This window comes from Hemiscyllium ocellatum, chromosome 37 (genome assembly GCF_020745735.1).
Source record: "Hemiscyllium ocellatum isolate sHemOce1 chromosome 37, sHemOce1.pat.X.cur, whole genome shotgun sequence".
NCBI classification, from domain to species: Eukaryota; Metazoa; Chordata; class Chondrichthyes; order Orectolobiformes; family Hemiscylliidae; genus Hemiscyllium; species Hemiscyllium ocellatum.
In genome coordinates this window covers 31,374,904-31,394,083 of record NC_083437.1, presented here as the reverse complement: position 1 = coordinate 31,394,083, position 19,180 = coordinate 31,374,904, and the positions used below count along the sequence as shown (strand labels likewise).

Genomic DNA, 19,180 nt, shown 5'->3' with positions numbered 1-19,180 from the left:
TCATAGCACAAATTCTAGTTGAATTTTGTGTAAGAAATCCACAGCATTGTGAAATAAGGGAACTTGGGGTGTTTTAAGTGGGACCGAAAAGAGAACGATGGAAAGAGATTTCCAAACTTTAAACTGATGGGCAAAAAGTTAAAATATATGAAGACAAAGTCCCCAAAAAGGCCTTCAGTTGTTCTCTTAATTTTTTTTTGTGCTAATTCCTACTTAAATCCTGCTCATGTTATCACTAAGTAAAGATATCAATAAAATATTAATGTGCCCTTGTAAAGACCATATTTTTTATTTTTCTGTATTTTGCACTGTTTTAAAAGCCAAAGACTGTGGACAGAATTACTGCAGTTGTTAAAAGCAAGTTATTGAAACTCATTGCAAGTTATGTTTACACTGCTACATTGTTCAACCAGTGTGGGAGCCTCCATGCAAATGGACTTGCACCATGTTATGTGTATACAGTAATATTCAGCCAGTAGTACGTAGCCGACTGGTTTAGGAAGTAGTGACCAATCGTTGATGACAAAAACCATCAGCCTGCCAACAACTATGTGATTGGCTCCAGATGGCTAAACAGCTTGTAGGTGTCAATAAGACTGACAGAAGCCTTTGAACATCTGGAAGGGGAGCTTGTGTCTCTCTACAGTAGAAATTGCCTGAAGAAAGCCAATTATTTTCTCCCACCAATTGCTGTTAGTGCTACTTTCAGCAAACAAATTGGAAACTTCATAACTTGTGAACCAATCACCTGTGCCTTCTATGAGGATGTGAAAAGAATCTGAAGAGAGATCAAAGGACAATGTCTTGGCAGCAAAAAGGATCATCTCAACAAATTTGGTGGACTGAGACCATTACGTGTATGTATGTATAAATGCGTGGGGGTTATAAGAGAGTTAATTTTAACTAGTAAAGTTATATGTCAACAGTTCATAATAATAGGAATCTATTTACTTGTTTTAAGTAATAATTCTTATTAAGTACAGAAATCTGGTCTATATTTCAATGTCTAAATACACAAGTTGGGGAATTTCATGCATACTTTGATAAAATATTTTCTGGCGACTCCAGAAGTAGCAAGCCTTGACTTGTAGCACGCTCTCCCAGTAAGGCATGGCATCCCTCAACAAGCATATCAATAATAACATAACTGCACTTTAAAATCTTTTTACAACAGCTGCAGTTTGAAAACAAGCTTCAATAAGACTGTCGTTGTCAGTATTTCTTGATTTTCCTTTAAAGATTCTATCATTATGAATTTCAAAAAAGACACATTCTAAACAAAAAGCAAATGTTTTTTTAAAAATTCATAGAGTCATAAGAGTCATAGAGATGTACAGCATGGAAACAGACGCTTCGGTCCAACTCGTCCATGCCAACCAGATATCCTAAATTAATCCAGTCCCATTTCCCAGTACTTGGCCCATATTCCTCTAAACCCTTCCTATTCATATACTCATCCAGATGCCTTTTAAATGTTGCAATTGTACTAACCTCCATCACTTCCTCTGGCAGCTCATTCTATACACGCACCACCCTCTGCGTGAAAACACTGCCCCTTAGGTCTATTTTATATCTTTCCCTCTCATCCTAAACCTGTGCCCTCTAGTTCTGGACTCCCCCATCCCAGGGAAAATACCGTGTCTATGTCCCCAAGAGTTTACAAACCTCTGTAAGGTCCCCCCACCCCAGTCTTCCATGCTTCAGGAAAAATAGCGTATTCAGCCTCACCCTAGAGCTCAAACCCTCCAACCCTGGCAACATCCTAGTAAATCTTTTCTGAACTCTCTCAAGTTTTGCAACATCCTTCTGAAAAGACGGGTACCAGAACTGCACACAATATTCCAAAAATGGCCTTACCAATGCCCTGTAAACATAGAACATAGAACAGTACAGCACAGAACAGGCCATTCAGCCCACGATATTGTGCCAACCACTGATCCTCATGTATGCACCCTCAAATTTCTGTGACTATATGCATGCCCAGGAGTCTCTTAAATGTCCCGCATGACCCTATCTCCACAATTGCTGCTGGCAACGCATTCCAAGCTCTCACAACTCTCTGTGTAAAGAACCCGCCTCTGACATCCCGTAAAGCTGCAACATTACCTCCTAACTCCTATACCCAATGCTCTGACCAAGAAAGGAAAGCATACATGCGACTCCATTTTCAAGAAGTATGAACCTGCACTCCAAGGTCTCTCTGTTCAGCAACACTCCCCTGGACCTTACTATTAAGTATATAAGTCGTGCCCTGATTTGTCTTTCCAAAATGCAGCACCTCACAGATATCTAAATTAAACACAATCTGCCACTCTTCTGCCCATAGGCCCATATGATCTTGGTCCCATTGTAACCTGAAGTAACCTTCGCTGTCCACTACGCCTACAATTTTGTTCTAACTATACCTCCTATGTATGCATCCAAATCATTTACATAAATTACGAAAAGCAGTGAACACAGCAACAATCCTTGTGGCACACCATTGGTCACAGGCCTCGAGTATGAAAAGCAACCCTCCACCACCACCCTCTATCTTCTACCTTCAAGCCAGTTATGTATCCAAATGGCTAGTTCTCCCTGTATTCCATGTGATCTAATCTTGCTAACGAGTCTACCATGAGGAACCTTATGAATGCCTTACTGAAGTTCACATAGATCACATCCACTGCTCTGCCCTCAAAAGTCCTCTTTGTTACTTCTTCAAAAAACACAATCATGTTAATGAAACAAGATTTCCCATGCAAAAAGCCACGTCGACTATTCCTCATCAGTCCTTGTCTTTCCAAATACATATAAATAGTCCCTCAGGATTCCCTCCAACAACTTGCCCACCACCAATGTCAGGCTCACTGGTCTATAGTTCCCTGGCTTGTCCTTAACAATTTCTTAAATTGTGGCACCACATTAGCCAACCTTCAGTCTTCCAACACCTCATCTGTGACCACCAATGACACAAATATCTCTGCAAGGGGCCCAGCAATTACTTCCTTAGCTTCCCAGAGAATTCCAAGTTACATGTGATCAAGTCCTGGGGGTTAATCCAACTTTATGCATTTTAAGATATTCAGCCGCTCCTTCTCTGTAATATGCACGTTTTTCAAAATGTCACCATCTATTTCCCTAATTCTGTATCTTCCACATCCTCCTCCACAGTAAACACTGATGCAAACTACTTGTTTACTATCACCCCCATCTCCTGCAGTTCCAAAGATTGGCTGCCTGCCTGATCTTTGAGGGGCCCAATTTTCTCCCTAATCACCCTTTTTCCTTAATATATTTATAAAATCCCTTTGGATTCTCCTTAACGCTATTTGCCAAAGCTATCTCATGTCCCTTTTTTGTCCTCCTGATTTCCCTCTTAAGTAAACTCCTACGCCTTTAAACTCTTCTGAGGATTCACTCAACCTCTGCTGTCTATACCTGACATATGCTTCTTTCTTTTTCTTGACCAAAACCTCAATTTCCCTAGTCATCCTGCATTCCTTACACCTACCAGCCTTGTGTTGCTGTCTCTGTGTTCTCGTTATCTCATTTTTGAAGGCTTCCCATTTTCCAGCTGCCCCTTTACCTGTGAACATCCGCCCCCAATCAACTTTTGAAAGTTATTGCCTAATACTGTCAAAATTGGCCTTCCTCCAATTTAGAACTTTAACTTTTAGACCCAGTCTCTTCTTTTCCATCACTATTTTAAAACTAATAGAATTATGGTTGCTGGCCCCAAAGTGCTCCCCCACTGACACCACTTCCCTGCCTTATTTTTCAAGAGTAGGTCAAGGTTTTCACCTTCTCTAGTAAATACATCCACATACTAAATCAGAAAACTTTCTTGTACACATCTCTAACAAATTCCTCTCCATCTAAACCCTTAATACTATGACAGTCCCAGTCAATGTTTGGAAAATTAAAATCCACTACCAATAACCACCCTAACATTCTTATGGATAACTGATATCAACTAAATCTTTATATTTCCATAAAACTGAGCTTTATTTTTCTCATGACCTGCAAATATAAAGAGTCATGAGGATGAACCTGTGTCAAGGAACAATGGTGTAACACCTTCTGGCCCTCCCCTGTTTTTCTCGCATCCTTGTGTTGAATCATGCTCACATCATTCAAAATTCTGCTTCCTGTGCCATCACAGCAAGTTCCATTCACCCACTGCCCATGTTTCCTGACCTTCTGTGGCACCTGGTTAAACAATGTCTCAGTTTTAAAAGTTTGCAACCTTGTCTTCCATTTCCTCCAGCTGCACAACTCTTGAGATATTTATGTTCCTCTAATGCTAAAATTTAACTTTCCAATTTTTTAGAAGTAAAATTCTGCGCCATTGATGGCTGTACTCTGAGCCTCCAAATCCCTAAACTTGAATTAGGAGGCTAAACCCAAATTACATAACTAAACGTCTCAATGTTTCCACCAACACAGATTGTAAAACTTTCTTCTTTGACTAAGCTTTTGATCATCAGCCTTAATATCTCCAGGTCCCTCAACTTCAACACACACCATGCACACATCCCAATCAGCCATGTCAAGTTCTCACACAGTTACTTTAGGACTGAGTGGAAACTAAATCCAGAATCTTTCTCCTCTACATAGGTGCATTTAACCAGTCAGTTTGGAAAAACCAGAAAGAAACTTCTAAAACAACAGTAGAGAGTTCTATAAAAGCATATTACTGAGGATGCTGGCCATCTAAAATACAAACAGGAAAGGTTGGGCATATTCAGCACTTGACAGCATCTGTGGAAAGGAAACAGATGTCAGACAACAGGCTATCAACATGAAACATTAACTCTGCTTCCCACTCTACAGACCTGCTTCGTATTTCCAGCATTTTCTGTCTTTACATTAAAACAGATCTTTGTAGATTAAATAATAAGGAATAGGAATAACCTATTCAGCCGTCAAGGTAGCTCCACCATTCGATAAGATCGTGGCTCATTTTACCATGGCCTTAACTCAATTTTTCAATTCTCAACTCATTCATGAAACAAAAATCTGTCTAACACAATCTTTATCATATTCTATAACATAGCCTTTAACGCTCACCAGCAAAGAGAATTCCAAACACCAACAATTCTCAGAGAAAAAAATACCTCCAGATTTCCATTGTATATGGGCAACATAAAGGAAGTCAGAAGATGAAAGGAGCAACCATACATATGCATACCCTGCAGGAAATTGCATTAAGCACATTGGACAGCTCTCCAGCTCCAGTTCTCCTGCGATCTGTGTGTCAGGCCTTCCTTTATTGACAGCAGCTACTGTGGTCATCTTGCTGGTGGTACAGAACCCATCGACAGAGAATGAATGGTCCTGGCATTCCCCTGTAATTACATCATCATCATTGTCCTCGGCACACAATATCTCTTTCAATCCCACAATGTGCTGTTTTATCTTCCCCTTGTGGGGCTTCAGGTTGGACTGTAGCTCAAGCACTGACTGCTTTGGTTCCCTTTCGTTTTGCTGAAGAGACGCAATGGGACAGTGAGTAACATCAACTGGCATATTTTCTCTGCCATGTTGCTCATCCACTAGGTAAGATTTCTCATGCTTGCTTGCAGCAGATTCTGGAGAGAACAGTGATGGATCTATTTCAAAAATATCTCCAGGTGTTAAATTTTCTTTTGGCTTATCCATAGAAGATAAATTGCTTTCACTTCTCATTGATATAGAAAGTTGAGATCTGCCCATTTGGAGTTCAGAGCTATGAATCATATCCCTTTTCCTAAACGAATCATCTCTCTGATTGAGGAACAAGTGAGATTTGCGTTTTATTTTCAGATTCACTGCTCTGCACACAGGTGGAAAAGGTATCCATGTAAAAGTCTCTTTTCCTGCAGAGATAACTGGTTCTGTGGTTTTGAGTATCTGTTAAGGATAAAATTAAAAGACAGTCAAGTTTAACCAATATCAGCATCCTGCATATACAAACAGCATTACTTATTCCCATAAGATAAATTACCATTACGATAGGAAAGTATTCAGCTAAACTTAAATCTGTCCATTTTCGTTAGGCATTCAAATGACATGGGCATACCTGGCGAGACCAGCAACTATCACCCAACCCTAAATGTCTGCAGGGCAGTTAAAAGTCAACCACATTGCTGAGGGTTTGCAGTCACTTTTGGGCCAGACCAGGCAAGAACTGCAGTTTCCTCCTGTAAGGAAATTAGTGAAGCAAATGGGTGTTTCCAACATCAACAATGCTTTGATGGTCACCATTAGACTCTTAATTCCACATTTTTAATTGAATTCAAATTCCACCATCTTACCATGTAGATTTGAACCTAGGTACCTGGATTAATAGTTGAGTGATAAGACTAGCAGGCCATCACCTGCCATGGGAGAACATTTCCCATCTGCAGTAAGAGATACACCATCCTTCAAATGCTCCTATTTAGTCTCTCCTTTCCCGAATACAATAATTCATGACATTGCATTTCAATTGATGAGATTCTGGGCAACAGTAACTTTCTTTCTGCGATGATGTCACACAAAGGCTGATCACTTGGATGAGATAGTGGAAGCTTGAAATTACTTTGGTACGTATGCTCCAGTCATCAGCACTGTGGGACAGGAAAAAAAAAACTTGTTGCTAATATACTAAGTCCTAAGTGTTCATACTTTGCTCATGCCCGCAAAATGTTATATGTCAAGTGCACTCAGTGGTTACCCTGTCGCACCATGTCAAAATACCCTGGTCTGGATTTTCCAATCAATTATTTTAATATCTAATTAATCCTGACTGCATTACAGCAACTTTGCACTCTGTAACATGGAATGTGTCATATGTAACATGTAATACTGTCATAGACACACCACAACATATGCATGAGCACACTAGTAGATATTCAATAATAGGTCATTGAAATAGAGATAGGAGTGCTTTACGTATATAAAACAATTCACACATAAGGTCTGCCTGTTTTGTGCTTCAGCTATATAACACGCTGGGTATAGAATATAAAGTATTAACCAAGATGTAACAGCACATCTAAAAATTGAGTAAGATTACTCTTGAAGCAGTGTACAGAGTTTTGGGCTCTATAGTACCAGAGCATTGAAGCTATAGGCAAGAGAAGATAACAGATTCACTGGAAGGCTTTGTAATGCAGATTGTTATAACTGTGCCTCCCCTTTAACATCCCAGCTTGTGCCCAGACCAGATTCAGTATTAACTGTTTTGTCAGTGTTATTGGATGAGGCTATGACAGTCCGGAAACAAACAGAAAGCTGAAGAAACTCAGCAGATTTGGCAGCATCTGTGGAGTCAGAAACTCCACAAATTCTCTCTCCACAGACTTACCAGAGCTGCTGAGTTTCTCCAGCTTTCTCTGTTTGTTTCACATTTCCAACATTTGCAGTATTGAGCCCTCAAGTAAAGGTTTGTGCCCAGGGAACCACTCAGGTCATGGGTAATCCATCTTCCAAGAAAGGAAACATTGAGTTTATATGGAAAGCTAATACAGCTGCCCGCTTTAAATTAGTTGGAGGAACCAAACTAGAAGTAGCAATCCACGAGTAAGGATTTTGCATCAATAGCGCTATTTCCCTTCCCTGGAATCTCAAACAAAGAAGACTCAACAGAATCCATATTGGATCAAGGACTTGTTGATCTGAACAGCCCATTTCCAATGCAGAATTACACAGAAAATATATGTAAGCCAACAACAGCTTAATAGCTATTAAGAGTCATAGAGATGCACAGCATGGAAAGACTCTTCAATCCAACTTGTCCATGCTGACCAGATATCCCAGACTAATCTAGTCCCAGTTGCCAGCACTTGGCCCATATTCCTCTAAATCCTTTCTATTCACATACCCATCCAGATGCCTATGAAATGTTGCAATTCTACCAGCCTCCACAACTTCCTCTAACAGCTCATACATGCACCACCCTCTACATGAAAACGTTGCCCCTTAAGTCCCTTTTATATCTTTCCCGTCTCACCGTAAACCTAATTCTAGTTCTGGACTCCCCCCACCCCAGGAAAAAATTTTGTCTATTTATCCTTTCCATGTCCCTCATGATTTTATAAACCTCTATAAGGTCACCCCTCAGCCTCCGACATTCCAGGGGAAACAGCCCCAGCCTATTCAGCCTCTCCCCATAGCTCAAATCCTCAAACCCTGGCAACATGCTCGTAAACCTTTTCTGAACCCTTCCAAGTTTCACAACATCGTTCAGATAGGAAGGAGACCAGAATTGAATGCAATATTCCAACAGTGGCCGAACCAACATCCTGTACAACCGCAACATAACCTCCCAACTCCCATACTCAATAGTCTGACCAATTAAAGAAAGCATACCAAATATCTTCTTCACTATCCTATCTACCTGCAACTCTACTTTCAAGGAGCTATGAATCTGCACTCCAAGGACTCTTTGTTCATCAACATTCCCTAGGACCTTACCATAAAGTGCATAAGTCCTGTTAAGATTTGTTTTCCCAAAATATAGCATCTCGCATTTACCTGAATTAAATTCCATCTGCCACTCCTCAGCCCACTGGCCCATCTGATTCCATTGAGGTAACATTCTTTGCTGTCCACTACACCTCCAATTTTGGTGTCATCTGCAAACTTACTAACTATACCTCCTATGTTCACATCCAAATCATTTATATAAATGACGAAAAGTAGTGGACCCAGCACCAATCCTTGTGGCACTCCACTGGTCACAGACCTCCAGCCTGAAAAACAACCCTCCACCACCACCTTCTGTCTTCTACCATTGAGCCAGTTATTCTTATACATGTTGGCAGCTAGAAACAGTTGAGTCTGTTAAACTGACTGCATTCTCTCACATCACCCACCCACCCCAAAACTCAAAACGAACCAACTTCATCAATTATCCAAATCAGCATTTTAAAGGTGAAATTCCAAAATCATCAGCTTGTAAAAAAAAACAAGGAGAAGTAATAAACATTATGAATCAACTCATTAGGATAATACTGAATAGTCGTCTTTAAACCTATCCTGGTCCTGGAACTGAGACCCAACTGGAAGCTACTGATAGAAAATTCAGCAAGGACTCCAACTCTGGGGAGACAGTTATTGCCTGACACTGAAGGTGTGCAAATGTTACCACTTATCAGCAATTCTGCATGTAGGCACAGGCTGCTTCATGATCTGATTTTTTACAAATGAAACTGAAACTGTGCATTAACCAAATAATATCCCAACCTTTGACCTCATGATAGGAAAATCATTAATGAAGTAGCTGAAGATGGTTGACTTAATGACTCTACCCTGAGACACTCCTGTGCTGATAACATGAGACTGAGAAGACTGGGTACCAAACACCATAATTATCTTACTGTGCAATAGGTATCACTCTAACCATAATTACCTTACTCTACAATATGTATGACCCACTACAACTTTGGTAGGGGTCCCTGATGCCACAGTTGATCAAACACTGCCTGGAATCATTCTAGGCTCACCTTTGGAATTCAGCTTGTGTGTCCATCGCTGGATCAAGCTCAAGACAAAAGACATCTATTTAATTCACCAGTAATCTTTAGGGAAAGAAAATCTGCCATCCTCATTCAATCTAATTTGTTATCTGAGACCAGTCAATGTGGGTGACATTTTTATAGTAGATATTTTTATTTAACTTTTCTTTCTTTACAAAACCATAAAAGAAACATAAATTGCAACACCAGCAAACATTATTCTATATACATATAACAACGAATAAAAAAAAGAAAAAAAACCCACAACAGCAACAATATACCCAAAGCACAACTGTACCCATGTGCAAAACAGACAAATCAAAAGGTAGTTATTGAACAAAAGAGCAAGCAAAACAGCTCAGTACAACAAAACATTAGCTCTCAATCTCCAAGAGCACTCAATATTGCACATAAAATATTTGGAATTCTTCCTTCAAGACCATCACGTACACTAAATCGGAACGCTATGGCTACACGAAAGCCCTAGTTAAAATGGCAGATAAATCTGCATCCAAGTAGTCCAGAAAGGGCTGCCATATCCTATAAAACTCTTCTGTTTTCTGGAGTACATATTTGTGAAAAAATCCAGAGGGATATGTTCCATAAAAAGCCTATACCAACCCAGCAGACCAGGGGGAGGGTGGGTGGGGTGAGGGTGGGGACACCTGTGGCAGGGCTACAAACAATAAGTGAGAGTACCGATGCTAATCTTATACTTAGGACAAACTTTGAGAGACAGCCTGAGGCCTGATGAACCCGATGTAAAATCTTCATCTGTAAGGCATGAGTCCTATTACAAATCAAGATCTTCCTCGCATTCTCGCAAATGCCCCCCATGCCTCCATAGAAATTTCAACCCCAATTCCCTCTCCCAAACCACGCAAAGCCGCTCAACGTCCTCTGAATGATCACCCCCCAGCATATGATAAAGCGTACTAATAGAGAGAGTACTTTTAGCATCTCCGAAGTAGATCTACAGGGTTTGGTCAAGAACGTGGTCCCTTCTTGAATAAAATCCCTGACCTGAGAAAAGCAGAAATGGTCTTGACCATATTTATAAATTATTTGGTCAAAGGACATCATCATTTCACCTTCAAATAAATCACCCAAACTGGAGATTCCCCTGGCTACCCAGAGCTTAAATCCAGCGTCCATTACCTCCGGTTGAAAACCCAGCATACCCAGTATAGGGATAAGAAATGTCATTGTGGACATATTACCCTCCCTCTGCCGCATTATCCTCCATGCCTTAACAGTATTAATAACAATCAGATTCCGGCAATATTCCATGACCATCTTCATTCTATCTAAGAACAAAAGGCTGATGAAGGAACGTTTTGTCTGGGAGGCCTCAATACCTAGCCACATTGCTGCCGAGTTTTTATAGGCCCAATCACTAACAAACGATAGAAGAGAACTTAATTTGTATCTTCGAATATCTGGGAAATCCACTGCCCCCAAACCATGTGACAACTGCAGTTTAGACAACTTGATAAGAGGCCGCCTATGGCGCCAAATAAAAAAGCTAAACCATCCATTAAGTCTCTGAAATATTTGTCTTGGGAAACATTTGTACAGGATAGAGCAAAAAGAGGGGAAAACATTCATTTTGATTAAGCTTCTCATCGCTTAATCCTGTCAAGCAAGCATAATTGGCCTTAAATAACCGATAAATGACAGAAGCAATACAGAAGCTTAAATAAGAAAAACCCTCCTGTGATCATTTGAAGGGGAACCGTAATTCACCCTCTACCTCAGATGTTCTCCTAAGACCTCCCATAGGCATGGTCTCTGATTTAAAGAGATTAATGGATGTAGCTTGTTCGCTGAGCTGGTAGGTCCATTTCCAGACGTTTCGTCACTCTATAAGATAACATCTTCAGTGGGCATCTGGGCAAAGCATTGTTGATCGTTTCTGCTTTCTATTTATATGAAAACAACACATGTGGACTAAATATTGAACTACAGAAGCAATTACCCCAACATCCTTAAACGAAGTTGCATCAGAACATTATTCCAGCGAGCCACCACACACTGCAGCACAGAGGAACTACGTAGAGCAGAGGAAAGTCACCTATACAGTGTATTCAAAAAGAACAGGTACCCAATGAACACAGTCTGCAGATCTCTCAGCAACAAATCCAAACAAGCAGACAAAACATGTCCAGAAAGCCTAGCCACCCTCCCCTACATCAAAGACATCTCGGAAATGACTGCCAGACTACTCAGACCCCTTGATATCATGGTAGCCCACAAACCCAATAACACACTAAAACAGCAGCTAATGAACTTGAAAGACCCTATACAGACAACAAGCAAAACTCATGGTATTTACAAAATACCGTGCAAGGACTGTAACAAACACTACATTGGACAAACAGGCAGAAAACTAGCCACCAGGAAAAATTAACATCAACTAGCCACAAAATGACATGACCCTCTCTCACTAGTATCCTTACATACAGAGGAGGAAGGACACCACTTCGACTGGGACAACACATCCATTCTAGGATAAGCCAAACAGAGACACACACAAGAATTCCTAGAAACATGGCATTCCAACCTGAACTCTTATCAACAAACACATTGAGTTAGACCCCATCTATCATCCCCTGAGAAAAAGAACTGGAAATGACATCACCACCAGAAATGATGTCACTACTGGAAATGACATCACCAACCCAAAGAACCCCAAACATATGAATAGAAAGCAGGAATTATCAACAGCACTTCGCCCAGAGGCCCACTGAAGATGTTACCTCGTAGGGTCATGAAACATCTGGAAATGAACCTTCCAGCTCAACGAGCAAACCTACAACCAGAACCTCAACCTGAGCTACAAATCTTCTCAAAACTCATTGAGAGATTGATCTTGAAAAGGAGCCAAATAATAACATAGAATACCAATCCAAATAAGAGAGGATACCGAAACCTCTGGATTCAATAGAAGAGCCAGATCATCTGCAAATAATGAGATCTTATGTGACTTAGATCCTACTTTTGGGACAACTATATTAGGATCCCTACGGATCGCATCTGCCAGCGGCTCAATCACCAACGTGAAAAGTAATGACAAAAGGGGACAGCCTTGCTGACTGCCCCTACAAATGTCAAAATTATTAGACCTCACACCATTGGTGAGAACCACTGCTTCAGCATAGAGGACCCTCACCCACTTAATAAAAACCTCCCCCAATCCAAATCACTCAAGCTTGTAAAAAAGGTATCGCCAGTCAACCCGATCAAATACTTTTTCTGTGCCTAAAGTGACCACTAATCCTTGAACCTAATGCTGTTGATAAGCTTGAATCATATTCAGCAACCTCCAGACATTATTCGAGGTTTTTATAAAATCAGTCTGATCATCCCTAACAATGGAAGGCAGCACAATTTCCAATCTTAATGCAAAAGCCTCGGACAAAATTTTAAAATCAGAGTTCAGAAGTGAGATTGGCCTATAAGAGGCACATTCCTCTGGAGTCTTCCCCTTCTGAAGGATCAGAGAGATATTAGCCTCTCTCAAGGATGGTGGAAGACGATCATGGCTGAACGAGTCATTACACATCCAGCATTGGTCCCAAAATATGCTTGCAAATTCCTTATAAAACTCACTGGGGAGCTCATTAGGACCAGGCACATTCCCACTCTGCACCTGTCTCACAGCCTCCTATACCATTAAAGGGCTGTTAAGAAAAGATGCTTGCTCAGGAGTGACACTTGGAAGACCCAAGTTCTTAAAGAAAGACACATCTTAGCCCATCCATCCTCACAACGCTTAGACTGATATAGCTCAAAATAGAATTTCCAAAATGCTGCATTGGTCTTTTTAAGAGTCACAAGTGACCATCCTGATCAAGATAATGGACTGGGTGGCATTGCTTCTCCAAGCAAGATACATTGAGTCCCTGCCCGGCTTGTTCGCCATATTCAAACAGTCACTGTTTTGCAAAGGAGAGTCCCTTCCTTGCTATGTGTGTAAGCACAGAGTTCAGGGTGAACCGAAGAGCCGTAACCCACTGCAATTTAACCAATGACGGTTTATCAAAATACGCCTTCTTAGCGTCCTCAAGCAGGCGCTGTTGCTCCCCCTTCCATCATTTCTGATTAGTGCAGTAACAAATTATTATCCTCCTGGCATAAGCCTTAGCCGTCTCCCAAAGAAAGAAAGGGTTACTGGCCATGTCCGAACTAATGGATAAAAATACCTTGAATTCGCGAAGAAAATATTCAATTAACTTATTATCCCTAAGAATAAAGGGATCCATTCGCAATGTCAAAAGCCTACTACTACCCTTAATCTCAGTTTCTAAGTAGACTGCAGCAGGATCCGAAATAGCGATATTTCCAATTGCACAAGATGGTACCAAATCCAAGGATAATGCAGGGGCTAGGAAGAGATCAATCCTGGTATGACATTGATGTGGATTAGAAATGTGTGTGACTCTTAACTGTCCCTGAAATGGCCTAGCAAGCCTCTCAGATGTGGTCAAACAGGAAGCTCACCATTGCCTTCTCAAGCTTCTCAAGGTCAATTAAGGCTGGGCAATAAGTACTGACCTGACCAGCATTCACCTTCTAAACGATGAAAACAAATACCTTCTCTGGGCTCGGAGGCAGGTCTGGCACTGGCACAGTTTTCCAATTTGTCACTTCTATGCCCAGAAAGATAGATTTTATCAATACAGCCCACATGTGGTCATTCTCATTCAAATCATCGTTGTTTAGCCAGGTGGAAACAGCAAATGGCAACCTGAAAATACATGGACTTTAGTGTCAATTGCAATCGTAATTTATGTGTTTATTCTCCCTAAATCTCTAATTTTGTGCCCCACTACTGAACTTGTTATCTTGTTCATAAAGATGCTGTTTGCTATAACATTACATTATGTCTGAGTACCTACCACTGTGTCTTTTTAATTTCAGGTTGAGTGCTGCTAGTCTAAAGGAATAGTTCAGTTGTGGAGGATGAACCACGAATAAGTCTCAACAAAAGATTCACATCTTAAGTAACAAGGTATAGCTTATTACATCTCAGCAACCATACTCTACACAGATTAAGCAAACTAACTGTTTATAGCAAAAGTTAAAGAAGACATGTAGACTCCATGCCAGACTTCCAAATGGTTCTTCACTATGAGACCAGACTGAGAGGGGTTTGGAATAGTTCAAACATTAACTGTTTCCGAACCATTAGTTTTTACAGCATTTACCCTCTGATGGAAGGGAGTGTTGTTGTGTGCAATACAAAGCTGCTGCATCTATACCTGCATGAGCCACTGCACTTCAAAATTATATAAAATGTTTGACAACGGTGAAAAGGCTACTACTGTATATAATGAGTTGTACTTAATATAGAACAAATATATTATCACATATAAATGTCTTATTAAAATTAACAGCCGTATATCTAACCATTTTCAATCGAGGCCAATCCCATATTAGGTAAAAGCACAAGTTAAAGTATAAAACGCCATGTTGTTCACAGACTTTCCCTTTTATTTTTTGGATATGGTGATGGATTTGATCATGAAGAAGGTTACCTCAGATCACAACAGGATCTTGATCAGATGGGCCAATGGGCTGAGAAGTGCCAGATGGAATTTAATTCAGATAAATGCGAGGTGCTGCATTTTGGGAAAGCAAATCTTAGCAGGACTTATACACTCAATGGTAAGGTCCTAGGGAGTGTTACTGAACAAAGTGCCCTTGGAGTGCAAGTTCATAGCCCCTTGAAAGTGGAGTCGCAGGTAGATAGGATAGTGAAGAAGGCGTTTGGTATGCTTTCTTTTATTGGTCAAAGTATTGTGTACAGGAGTTGGGAGGTGATGTTGCGGCTATACAGGACATTGGTTAGGCCACTGTTGGAGTATTGCGTACAATTCTGGTCTCTTTCCTATTAGAAAGATGTTGCAAAATTTGAAAGGGTTCAGAAAAGATTTACAAGGATCTTGCCAGGGTTTGAGGATTTGAGTTATAGGGAGAGGCTGAACAGGCTGGGGCTGTTTTCCCTGGAGCGTCGGAGGTTGAGGGGTGACCTTATAGAGGTTTACAAAATTATGAGAGATATGGACTGGATAAATAGGCAAAGTCTTTTCCCTGGGGGGGGGGGGTCAGGGTCCAGAACTAGAGGGCAGAGGTTTAGGGTGAGATGGGAAAGATATAAAAGAGACCTAAGGGGCAACTTTTTCATGCAGAGAGTAGTATGTGTATGGAATGGGCTGCCAGAGGATGTGGTGGAGGTTGGTACAATTACAACATTTAAGAGGCATTTGGATGAGTACATGAATAGAAAGGGTTTAGAGAGATATGGGCCAGGTCCTGGCAGGTGGGACTAGATTGGTTTGGGATATCTGGTTGGCATGGACAGGTTGGACCGAAGGGTCTGTTTCCATGCTGTACATCTCTATGACTCTATAACTACCAAGTTTATGTTAAACGAGATTTTTTTTAAACCTAGATAGTGAAATGCCGTATATTCACGGCCGTCATTGTGTGAGGTACAGCCTTAAACGAGTTAGTGGTCAGAATTGTGCTGATACTCTTTACACGGAGATTTAGAGTTTAGTTTCCTTTCACTAGGGTGGACTTGCAACCAGTCAGCTTGTTCTTTATTTACTGTGATCGTTTGATGAGAAAGTCAGTGGGCCGTAAACCGCGGTAACTTACTCCTTCCTCTGAGTTCCTGGCTGCTCTCTGGTAGAATCACTACCAGTTTCTTTAATTAAATGGCAGACAGCTGGGAGCCGTGGGTTAGGGTTTAACTCCCTCCGAGATTGGTCAGGAACTCTCTTCCGCTTTAACTTCAGCTTCTTCTCTTCGGCCATGAGCGACCGGAGATTAACTGACTGCATTAAACATTCAGCATTTTCCCTTTCTTCGCCAAATTCGCTTTCATTGACTCCTCGCTACCGTCTGATTTAAATTTCTCGCCTCTGTTTGGTCCTTCCGTTACATTTCAACTGGCGCCAGCTGCTCAAACGGTACAAGCTTGGCGCCAAAATAAACTGCCGCCTTGTTAAAGCGGGAATATTTTATTTTAATTTAATAGCAGCAAACTCCCAAAAAAATCCGCCTGTTAATTTGAAGCAAACGCTAAAAGTAATTTAAACCATCGTTCACGTTTTGAAAGATCAAATTGGAAAAGTATGATTTTGAGTTGTTCAACCTAAAAGTTTTATTTCCAATGTAATTGTTGAGTTTTTCTCTGCTAACTCGGTGTACAATTGCTATACTGTGATGGCTCGGAGCCCATTTCATGTCTGCAACAAGAAACTAGCTTCTCATTACTATCTGCCAATTCTGTGAATGTTTTATCAAGAAGCATTTTATATTGTTTGTCGTTTAATTAAAACAAGTTGTTTTGTCACCATATTCCACATATTTGTACCCAGGAATGTCAACATAAATTAAAATACACAATATAAAAGAATCTTGCTTTTTTTAATGCTGGAACTGTTCTGATGAAGGGTCACTGGACTTTTTTTCCCAGATGCTGCCAGACTTATTGAGCTTTTCCAGCAATTTCTGTTTTTGCTGCTTTTATATTGTTTTCTTGCTCTTGGGCCTGTTTAGAAACTACAAATTGTAACAAGAATCAGAACCTTTGGAAAGAAGATGAAAATAATTCAGATAAAAATATGTTTAACAAGCTTATATAATCTCTAGTTTCTTCCCTTCACGTTTAACTGATTGTACCCATGTTTGTCATTTGCCAATGCAGTTCCCTAAGAACTATACAAACATAAAGGAGAGACAATAATAGAAATTGCTGGAAAAGCTCAGCAGGTCTGGTAGAATCTATGGAGACAAATCAGAGTTAAGGTTTCAGGTTGAGTGACTCTTCCTCAAAACTCAAGGAAGAACTCAAATGACAAAGGAGGGATTTGAGGATGCAATTAGAGCTCTTTTGTCTCAATGTGCCGTAAAATAATCATTATTTTCATGTATTCACAGGATATAGGTATCACTGGCTAAATCAGGGCTTCGTGCTCAACCCTAATTGCCCCAGAAAAGCTGGAGATGAGCTGATTTTTTGAACTACTGCAGACCACCTCAAGGTGTTGTTAAGAAAAGAACTGAGAAATACTGACCCAGCAACAATAAAAGAATGACAAATAGTTCCAAGTCAAGATGGTTTGTGACTCAGAGGGGAACATGCAGATGATGATGTTCCTGTACATTTGCAGTTCTTGTCCTTCAGGTGGTAGAAATCATTGGTTTGGAAGATTTTATAGAAGTCTTAGTGAGTTGCTGTAGTCCATTTATAGATAGTACACAGTGTGCCACAATGCATTTATGGTGAAGGGAGAGAAAGTAGCTGTACAGGTATAGTTTGCCTAGCAACATGAATTGTTCTTGCGCATAAGTATTTGGTATTGTTGCCAGGATATTGTGAGGGCCCATAGCCTTTGCAGTATCTAGTGCCTATTAGTGAGTAAAGGATGTGTGATGACAAACAGGTAGTAATCCTACAGAAAGTTTTAGGTTGGAATTTTTTTGGAGTTCACGGAATTAGTTGATGTTAATTACTCAATTTTTCATAAAGCTCTCAATCTGGCTGGGAAAAATATCAACACCGGTTTTCCAATCTGTTAATAATTCAACTAGTTATGTTGTGCAAGTGTGTGGACATTGCTTAGGAATATAATTTAGTTTTGAAAAGATACTCTCACATTTGAATAGGCTGCCACCTCTAAACAGACTCTGAAAATAAATATGTTTACTTGGATAAGATACCAGAGAGCTACTCCATTCCTTTGCAGCCACTTTCCAACAAGGATATATGCCTTTAATAGGCATGGGAAGAAAATTGAAAATCCATGAGACTTACATTGACACTCTGAAGTATCCCAATTAATTAATACAGCATGTGAATCATGGCTGCCTAATAGGAATTACATAGACAGCCCTATAATACCAAGATATATCATACCTTTTCTGTTACTCACAAGGATTTTAGGAGTTCATGGTATACAATTTGTGTTACATACCTTCGTGTTCTCACTGTTTATATGTCTGAGATTTTGTCTAATGTTATGAACAGTTTTATTTCTTAGAACTCTCGCTCAAAGACTTCATATAAACTCATAATAATGTGCACCAGATGCCAGTCATATTAAACACAGACAATACCATAATCCCTGAAAAAAAATAATCATCCTGATTAATATAGCGTTATGACAAAAAGTCTTTGACATATTCCACAAAGAACAATATCTGTGGACAAAATGCCTAATGATTTGTAAGTGTTAAGGAGATAAACAAATTATCTCCAACTTTTACTTTACGTTTTTAGATCTCCATTACAAATCTGAGATTATATTTTCATCTCCTCCATTACCACAATTTTTTTAAACTGTTGCTTGTGCCCTCCTTTCCAGTTTTATAAGTTTCATATTAAATTCCTTCCAATGAGAAGCATAATTGAGTACTCCAGGTCGCTTTCGCAAACACACATTGAGGTATCTAACACACATATAGTCAGAGAGTGTTTTTGCTGCAAATCCTTTGTACTAGAAGATGCAATCATATTGCAAAGAAAACCAGTCATAAGGTATACACCGACTGCTACTGAGTAGAACAAGACAGCCAAACTGCTTCCACACATGAACATCCCATTTGGGTCAACAGATTGCTACTGTTCATGTTTGTGTATAATGTGGAGGTGCCAGTGTTGGACTGAGGTGGACAAAGTCAAAAATCACACAACATTAGGT

The 19,180-nt window shown here is 40.2% G+C and overlaps 1 protein-coding gene and 1 long non-coding RNA gene across 3 annotated transcripts in view; one reads left to right on the top strand and one right to left on the bottom strand.

Annotated features, from left to right (window-relative positions):
* The window catches only part of LOC132833685 (uncharacterized), a 32,316-nt gene extending 15,888 nt beyond the window's left edge, over nt 1-16,428 (bottom strand). The window contains exons 1-3 of the mRNA XM_060852159.1: nt 16,131-16,428; nt 14,061-14,214; nt 5,174-5,874 (exon numbers count right to left, since the gene is read on the bottom strand). Coding sequence (XP_060708142.1) covers nt 5,174-5,874; nt 14,061-14,214; nt 16,131-16,315 — 1,040 coding nt within the window. The 5' untranslated portion in view covers nt 16,316-16,428. The remainder of the gene's footprint in view (nt 1-5,173; nt 5,875-14,060; nt 14,215-16,130) is intronic.
* LOC132833686 (uncharacterized) lies at nt 744-17,481 on the top strand. Of its 2 annotated transcripts, none has more exons than XR_009647099.1 (3): nt 744-857; nt 14,388-14,478; nt 17,418-17,481. It is a non-coding gene; the product is annotated as an uncharacterized LOC132833686 (long non-coding RNA). The 2 variants fall into 2 exon arrangements; XR_009647098.1 differs by having other exon boundaries at nt 744-861.
* The last annotated feature ends 1,699 nt before the right edge of the window (nt 17,482-19,180 follow it).